At 47.8% G+C, this 9,347-nt stretch overlaps 2 protein-coding genes across 2 annotated transcripts in view; one reads left to right on the top strand and one right to left on the bottom strand.

Annotated features, from left to right (window-relative positions):
* The window catches only part of LOC125758872 (procathepsin L-like), a 27,708-nt gene extending 26,174 nt beyond the window's left edge, over positions 1–1,534 (top strand). Inside the window, exons 6-7 of the mRNA XM_049416571.1 lie at positions 532–559; positions 1,438–1,534. Of these exons, the coding sequence (XP_049272528.1) occupies positions 532–559; positions 1,438–1,534 (125 nt within the window). The remainder of the gene's footprint in view (positions 1–531; positions 560–1,437) is intronic.
* The window catches only part of LOC119396080 (procathepsin L), a 222,449-nt gene that overhangs the window by 43,591 nt on the left and 169,511 nt on the right, over positions 1–9,347 (bottom strand). The gene's annotated exons all lie outside the window — the stretch shown is intronic.

Here is a 9,347-nt window from a genome sequence, read left to right as displayed (position 1 = left end):
ATGTGCGCGCCCGAAAAACATGGCTGCGCCGCCGAAAGCGGTTGCCGTACACTTCCAGTGTATCAAGCAGCCGTCGTGCGCTCTGTAGCTGGTTAGCTCCGAACTGGTGCTTTTATTTGCTTTAGATTCATGTCCTTAAGTTTCGATAGCAAAGTATTCGTGTCGATTCTGCATCGTCTCCGAGAGCCATACTCAAATAATCGATGCTGTAGGCTTAGCGAGTGGCGGTGGGGGCGTTTCCGGAATCTTGGAGGACATAGATTGCGCGTTTATTAGTTGCATTTTATCCTCTATAGCTGGCGCCACTTGACGTGGCGGCAGCTATGGCACACGCTATCCGGCCGCGGAATACCGAACAGACTAAAAAAACGTTAATGAAATACCCGGCCGAACCACTGAACATGAAAAGCAGACTTTACATTTTGGGTAGGCGTAAGCCGATTCCGGTGTTAGTGAAACACCAGGCTGAACCAGGGACCGGCTAAAGCACGCTTGCCTTCTAAGATGACAATGTTTTTATATCTGAGACAGTGAAATACCGGGGCGTCCCGCTTGAGGGGTAACGCAGGCTTGCCATTTAAATTAATCTTTGGCGGAATTCGGTTATAGTAAAATATCGGACACACACCCACGGCAGAAGTAAAGCCGCTTTCCATGTCAAGTGAGCGTGGGCCGATTTCACAGACAGCTCAATGACGGGCCGATCCGCCCGTCATTGGAAACAATGTACAGGTAACACAGACTTCTCAAATAATAAAGCAGAATCGCGAGTTGGGCTAGTTGGTGGATGTTCATCGCAATATAATTGACAGCGCCATGGGTTAAACACGGACAGAAAGAAGAAACGGACGCAGCGCTGTGTCCATTTCTTCTTTCTGTCCGTGTTTAACCCGTTGCGCTGTCAATTATATTACGATGATTCTCACATAATATAAGCATGAACCGATTTCTTAAAGAGTAAAATGCCGGACCGATATACAGTAGAGCTAAAGCCGCTAGTCTTGCCACCTAAAATGCACCACGGGGAATTTCGGACATACTAAATTACCGTGGCGGCTCGTGGTGAAGCAGGCTTCCCGAGTAGAGCGAGCAAGGATTTCAGCAAAATCATCCCACCTGAACATTCATGGTTTCCTTCGGTTACGCGTCGCTGCTTGACGGACAGGCTAGATGTTCTCATTTTTAGCGGAATAACTCTTTTCCTTTCAGCTCGTCGAAGACCATATATGCAATTACCAAAAAAACAAAGGATATTGCACCACTGTTCTTACGAAAAAGCGAATACAGAACCTCGTCATTCTTTCATTATACGTCTATGGCCTTCCGACAACCTGTTTATGTGGCTTATGCGGCTGTTGTTAGCGTCCTTAGCACTGTTCTTGTAGAAATCACTTCTGTGCACGAAAAAAAAAACATGTTTTTTTTTTCTTCTTGCAGCTGGGGCCACAAATGGGGAGACCATGGTTACTTCAGGCTAATTCGAGGCAAAAACATGTGTGGCGTAGCTGAAAGTCCATCGTTTCCTATTGTTTAGCACCTAATTGATTGAAGAAAAGGAAAATAGACAATAAATATATGCTTCCTGAGAACAGGCATCAGTGTTGTTTGATGTGTGAAATGAATCTTCGGTGACTGATTCCTTCGAATTCAAGTACCAGAGTGGGCACGAAGTGAAGGCGCCAGTCGGTGGAGTCCATGGGTACTTATGAATTTGGGTAAGCGTTGCATTTCTTGACTCAATTATCCATTTAAGCATTGTTTTCCTTTACAACAATCTTGCTTTCTCGTTTTTAACAGCGAGGCTGTTAAGATAGCGGTAATATGCGGCCTATCAGAAAACTATCATCATCATGAACGGGTACGTGCCACATAAATTGGGCAGATCCCACTACTCACCGCTGTAATAATAACCCTGAGAACGAGTACAGAGGGAGAGAGAAAGAGAAAAAAAAGGAAAAGAGAAACAAACAGGAAGACAGAAAGAAAGATACAGAGAAAGAGAAAATATTGGCGAAACAATATGCTTCACGAGGCAGGATTCGAACCGGCGTACCCTTGACCTGAAGGCGAGCGACCTAACCACTCGGCTGTCCAGCCACACCAGAACAGCACAGGCTGCATAGCATATCCTTGTATAGAATAGTGCAGCAAGGGGGTGGGAAAGCGAAGTTAGCGTGAGGAGGAGGAAATCCCACTACTCACAACTGGTTCACTACGAGAGAGAGAGAGATAGCTAGAGAAAGAAAGAGAGAAAGAAGGATAGAGAGAAATAATGGGAATAAAGAGATAAACCAACTGGCCCAACTTGCAATCTTGCTGCTATAACGAGTTAGAAAGACTCGGCACGACTAGGGCGAAGCTGCCAGACTAGGGATCGGGAAGGGCCGCGGCGGCTGCGAGAAGAACCCGAAGCTATGGAAGCCCTACGCCAACGACGACGTGCCTGTAGAATTATGAGAGGTGCGAATTCTGGGTTCTTGAGTTTGGAAATCCGTGTCGTGTGTCCTGACTAACCTAGCTAAAGCCATGGAGGAAGGAAAAACTAAGGAGAGGCCCTATCGTATCCTATTGCATTGCGAAAAGTGTGGCGGAAGGGACGTCAGATTTATGGGGCAAACAAAACAGCAGACGCCCCGCAGCGTGCTCTCCGCGGTGGTTCGCTTCTGCTCGGATCTGTAGTCTTGGCATAAACTTAGTGCGTATTGTGCGGTTCGCACGCAGTAAAAGGTTGCAAGCAGACGTTTACCAGGCTGTTCGTGCGTGACAGGCCCGAGCGCTACGTGCTGAAATTCTTCGTGGAGCGTTTTTGTGCAACAGTACAGAAAGTACCGGTACATGCCATAATCAAAAACATTCAGCCCCTGCCTCATCGCATTCGAACTCACCTAGCAGTGACTTACGCGTTCTGCTGGGCGTTAGGCCTTTCTTTTCCGTTCTTGTAGCCCGATTTCCAGATCCATTGCCCCATTAGCAGTTCTTTGCTCGTGTATATGGAGTGAGCGCAGTAGCTATTCGGCGCAAAGCCAACCTATAGTTGACGTAACTTCACGTCGAAAAGAAGACACCGCTGTATTCTATACGCGATCGTGCACGTAATGTTTGTAATTCCAGTGCGCACACAACACAAGCACGCAGCGAGCGCACACTGCACAATACATACATCACGTAGTTCGATAACAACAACAAAAGTTTATTGCCCTTTCGTTTGAACGACACAGCCTCTAAAACGTACGATGCCTTCAGCGCACGGTATGACGGGGCGTCAGACGCCAAAAACAAAATTTCACGTGTGTTCCGAGTTGACACAACGAGGAAGGAACAGAGCGCACATCCGAGAGCTCCGCATGCAAATACCATGCGCCTTAGTGATCAGTAATGAAGCGAACGTATACATAACTTGCAACTGCGTCACACCGCGGAACTCTGGGATACGATTTTGCGACATGCGCCGCCATTACCGAGCACATGGCAGCAGACGACACCGACTCAAGCTGTGTGGTCCTCGTAATTTCCGTCAACGCTGCACATCGCAGCGGCGATTTGTGCGATATTTGGCTGCTGCACGAGAAGTGTAAATCAATAATAAAAAAAGGACCAGTAACGGGGACGTACTGTTTGCCAAACGTGATCACAAACCCGTGCGACCGCACGAAAAGAGCTGTCCGAGAAGTGGAGCACATGACTTATGCGCGCGTAAACAGGAATGACCTCAGACGTTGCACAACGCTTATGTGTGCGGGTGTCACTTCATAACAGGCAAGTTATGCTTCGGAATCTCCTCACCTTTTCGCCGAGTGTATCACCACGGAGTTATGCGCGAGGTCAATTTTTGTCAAAACGTGAAGCACCGAATTGAACACAGCTATCACACCTTGGTTTTCGGGAGGGATCTCTTAGCTCTTCGGTGAAACGAACCCCGACTGGGCGCGAAGCATGTTATTGGGCCATGGTTTTATGCAGCAATCAGCGACGAAATCTGTGCAGTTGGAGCGACGCAAAATGCAGGCGGCTGAGAGCGCCGCTGTAGGTGACTCGTCCGAAGTTGTTTCAACCATTACGTGCGACACCACTGACGACACTGCAGGCTGCATAATGTCCTGATCGATTCTCGTTTGTCATAAGCGCAAGGCAAACGACCCACACACGCGCACTACGCCGATCGATCCGTGCACGAACGTAAACACAGCGCGGTCACTGAGACGTATGTGCTCGGTGATGGCGGACGGAAGACAGGAACTGACGTCACTTGCAAGTTATGTATACGTACACATAAAAAGTGACACCCGGTACTGTCCGCAGTGCACGCGATTTGCACAGGGTATACGCAAGCTGGGCATGGCGTAGTTTTCCTAACAAACACACAGAAGGAGCAGCACGCGTGAATCGACTACGCCGCTTGCACGGCGAAAAACAAACAAAAAGAAACGGCTGCAAAAGTTTCGCGATTCGCTCGATGCGCGCATGCGCTTGCAAACGGCGCGACGGAAATCCCGAAATGTTTCGCTGCTGCTTCGCTAGGAGGCAATGCGGGCGTTTCACGAATGTGACGTCAGGGCCTCTCCTTAGTTTTTCCTTCCTCCATGGCTAAAACCTAGCAATAACCTAGAAGCAACCAGATTAGACTTCAGAATCATCCAGTTTCGCTGTTTCAATCCTTGCACGACATAGTGCAAGCTTCGCCAAACGTTTACTACTAATTCGCCTATCCATCAATAAATAAATAAATAAATAAATAAATAAATAAATAAATATATATATATATATATATATATATATATATACAGACGACGACGAAGCAGCCAAGACAGCAAGCCACAGCGTTAGTGGTAGCCACGCGACCCGAGCTTGCGCTTGCTTGGATTTTGGACCCTCGTCGTTCCTTCACCTTTGTACGTGAATAAACCACGTGACATTTGGTGGAGGTCCGTCATGCACGCTCCGTCATGCACGCTTGACACCATGCTTCCCTACACGCTTGACTCATCTGAGTACACTGCCAATTCTGATGTTGCCAGGTACGCCGAAGATTGCCGACGATTGGCCCGTTCGCTGAGAACCGAGGACCAAGGCCGTCAGAAGCTAAGGCACGACACCGACCGACCTCTCCCTACTTTCACGACAGGTGCCCTGGTTTGGCTTTGGATCCCACCGAACACTCCTGGCCTTTCGTCGAAATTACTGGCCCGATATCAAGGGCCCTACCGTATTCTCACTCGTACGTCCCCAGTCAATTATGAGGTTGAGCCTTTGACACCGTCCGAAGACTTACGTCGTCGTGGAAGGGAAATCGTCCACGTGAGTCGCCTCAAGCCCTATTATGATCCCGCCATACTCACAACGCCTTAGGTCGCCAGGATGGCTACGCTATTCACCGGGGGCAAATGTAGTGAACAATACAGACGACGACGAAGCAGCCAAGACAGCAGGCTCTTTTAGCTGAGCGTCGCTAACGCTCAGCCCTTCCCAGATGTAGCGTCTGGAGACAGTGCAAGGTACTGCATGTATTTCGTGTTTTCAACGAGCGCGTCTTGCCGAGACGCGGTGAGCTTGGCTGCAAAACAACGGCGACACCAAGTGGACGCACCTTCACGCTCCGGTCAATTGGCCTCACGAGCGGAACGAGAGATGCGTTCTACGTTCCACCGGTCACACGATCGTTCTACGCACGCGCACTACAGTTCTTTCAACGTGTTTGTGTATTAATTGAGTCACGCGCACTACAGATCCTTCTACGCGTTCGTGTGCATTCGACGGTCTGACGGGAGCGGATCGTGAATGCCCAGCTAAAAGTGCCTGCTAAGCCACAGCGTTAGTGGTAGCCACGCGACCCGAGCTTGCGCTTGCTTGGATTTTGGACCCTCGACGTTCCTCGTCGTTCCTTCACGTTTGTACGTGAAAAAACCACGTGGCAATATATATATATATATATATATATATATATATATATATATATATATATATACAACACGTATTTCAAAACAGGCAGGTGGGAAATGGTGCTGCTGCAGTAAATTAGCTCGGAGCTGAAGGAATCGCAAAAGTCTGTTCTGTCAAATAGAGCCGAGTCGACAACACTTTATTGCAAGAAAATTCAGGACACCCAGGCCCCCTGAGTCCCCGCGCGACCCCACCACACTCAGACGTTCATGTCTAATAAGTCCATGACATTGACAGCCCGGCAGGCGGCGATCTTCTGCCTTGCCGGGTCCGTGAAGCGTAGCGAGGTCTCCCAGTCCTCCAAGGTTTTAAGTGGCACCGACCCCCCGGCAGGATGAGAAGACGGACAGGCCAGGAGAATGTGGGTTAGGTTTGCCCTCGGTGCATTGCACAGAGGACAGGAAGGTGGGATGGATCGGTAATGGGAGAGGAGGAAGGCGGTGGGTAAGGTTCGCGTTTGTAGACGGCGCCAGAGGTGCTATTTCCTGGTAGTAAGGGGAGAGTGGGGTACGTGTGTGGGTATATTTGCCTTTCAGCACGAGCATTCGCAACGAGCTCAGCAATACGGTAACTGTAGTCCCCATAGTAAGTGCGCGCCATCCTGTGAAGAGGAAGTGAAACTTCGTCGCCAGGAGTCTTAAGCATGGACGCGCGTATCATCGTGAGCGTACTAAGTGATTGCTGCTCCGGCGAGCAAATAGCAATTTTGTATTCTGGTGCACAGGAAAACATTCCTGGTTCACTCTCGCCACGTGCCTTCACCTCCCAAACTTGCTCCATGTCAAATAACTTCTGGACCATGACTTTTATAAAAAGAGAGCTAAAGTAGCACTGACAATTCGGCGAGTTGGTAGGGATTCATTATTATGAAAACGGCGCGACCGAAAATACGAAACGACTGTTCCTGTGCTTTCAGAGTTTCAGAGCGAAAGTAGTGGCAAAAATATTTGGTCTCATGGGAATCAAGCTGATTAAAAGTGCACAGGATGCTATCAGCCAGTAAGAAAGGGCCACTGTATTTGTATGGCAATTCGTGCAAAGCTGATAGCAAATGGAGAAAATTAGAAATTGCCCACCACCTCGCAAGCGGCAAGCACAAGAAATGCGCTGGACTTACAATCGACCCGGACGACCACATCCATGCCCTCAATGTGTGGGAAAAAACTTGCAAAATTTCCTATTCAGTGTAAGCGCAGAGGTTTTATGACAGGATGGCACAGGCAGGAACACACGCACAAGCGCGAACTTTCAACAATGCTTTATAGAGGCGAAAGACTTAGGTGCCTTATCAAACGCGAAAATTTACCTTCGGCGTCGGCGGATGACGTCACTGTAGGACATCATCATGGCGTCAGAGAGCGCCAAAATTTGTGAGGTCATCATGATGTCACTATGACATCATGATGGCGCCACATAACGTGCCATCACATGATGACGTCTTTACATGACATCGTCGCTTTGCACTGCCTGCGTAATTGGCCCACCGATCACGGAGGCCGTGCCACCAGGTGAGGTGTAGAACGCTTGCAATGCCTCCGATCCTGGAGGCAGCGCAAAAACCACGTTAGGTCCAGAAAGCTTTTGGATGGGGGCGGGGGAGGAACAATACATCGACTGAAAAAAAAAAGAAGGAGAATACGACTTTCGCCTTCTAGACGTCTTTGGGAAGTGCATAAGGGACCCTGTTAGTTTTCGAAGTCGGATAGAAAATTCTTAAATGTGATTACAGACACTCAGGCATGCGTATACGTGGAGGCATCAAGGATGACAGTTCCTTTCTAGTTCATGATAATGAGGGTGTGCTTCGCAATTGATGCAAAAACGAATATGAAGCCATTGCGTGCTGCTCAGAACGGCCTATGTTTGGTTCCCGACATTCCCGGTCTATAGGTTGGAAGCTAACAGATCATCTTTAAAAGGCGCGAAAAAAACCACAACAGACAGGTAGGAAGGAGACAGGACGACCTTCCTACCTGCCTGTTGTAGTTTTTTTTCGCGCCTTTTGAAGATGAACTTCAACCAACTCGCCCAACTGTCCCTGCTAATTAAGCTAACAGATCTTGAATGAATGCAACATGACGGGTCCGCGGTCGTCAAAAACCTGCGTCACCTTAGCCTTGCACTTTAAACGTTTACGGGAGAAGTCAGACTGTGGAAAGCTATGGCATACTTTGCGCCGCCCTTATATGACTAGTAGAGGGGGGTGAAGGCGGGTCGGATGCGTCAGATCAGACTCCATGACCATGAAAAAAAATGCCTTCTCCGCTCCGGCATGAGAATCACAGAGTTAACAGAAGTGAGCAAACGTATCACGTTGCCGACCCGCTGCGGTGGTCTAGTCGTTATGGTGCTCGACAGCTGAACGGAAGGTCGCGGGATCTAATCCCGGCCGTGGCGGCCGTATTTCCGATGGAGGCGGAAATGCTTTAGGCCCGTGTACTTTGATTTAGGTGCGCGTTAAAGAACCCCAGCTTGTCGAAATTTCCGGAGCCCTCATAATCGTATCGTGCTTTTGGGACGTTAAGGCTCAAGAATTATAATGATAACGCTGCCCATGAAAAATAAAACAGTGCTTAAGACGGGACGAGATGAAACCGCGGACACGGCACTGAACTAACAACCAATGTTTATAGCAAAACAAATTCAATATAGGAGGAAACGTGAGCAGAAAAGCACATACATGTGATAAAGGCCATACAACAACGGTAATCAGCTCGAGCACATTATAAAGAGGCTGTCACACTAGTACCCCCTAGATATCAAATTTACTGCACTGAAGTTTTATTCTTTATCTACTATACACCAACCAGCAAAATCAAGCACACTGTTTCAAGTTCATAACGAAGCCGCTAGCTTTATTGAGATTACGCAAGCTGTACCATTAGCAAGATGCTAACTGAGGCAGCCGTGGATTGTAGACAAGCAGCCTGTCCTCACTGGTCATGCACATAATAGGCGATGCCTTTATTGTTAAGAAAATAAGTTCTGGTTGCAGGCCTAAGCCATCTTCACATGATGATCCATACATATGATAAGAAATTATCGTTTATCAACGGTTACACAGGTAAACGTTCGGTTTTCTTTAGGCGTAATCACATAAGTACTTGCTTATTTCAAATAAGCTCAATAACAAAGTTATCATACAGCCATCATTAAACCTTTTTTGTCGCACATCTCCAGCAGTGGTTTTTCATGAACATGGTGCTAAGTTTACTATATGCTCATGCGCTCTATTCCGGTCAACCACTATGTTGCACTGTCGAGGTGCATGTACGCTTCACTTCCCTGTATCTTGTAGTGTTTCCCAATTTGTAAACACCAACAAATATAAGTCCACTCGGCTAACACCCTCTGTGAGTGTTGCAGTAGTTATAAATAAATAAATAAATAAATAAATAAATAAATAAATA

The sequence above is a fragment of the Rhipicephalus sanguineus genome, chromosome 6, assembly GCF_013339695.2.
Source record: "Rhipicephalus sanguineus isolate Rsan-2018 chromosome 6, BIME_Rsan_1.4, whole genome shotgun sequence".
Classification (NCBI taxonomy): Eukaryota; Metazoa; Arthropoda; class Arachnida; order Ixodida; family Ixodidae; genus Rhipicephalus; species Rhipicephalus sanguineus.
Note: the sequence above shows the minus strand (reverse complement) of the source record. Positions and strands in the feature narration are given on the sequence as shown.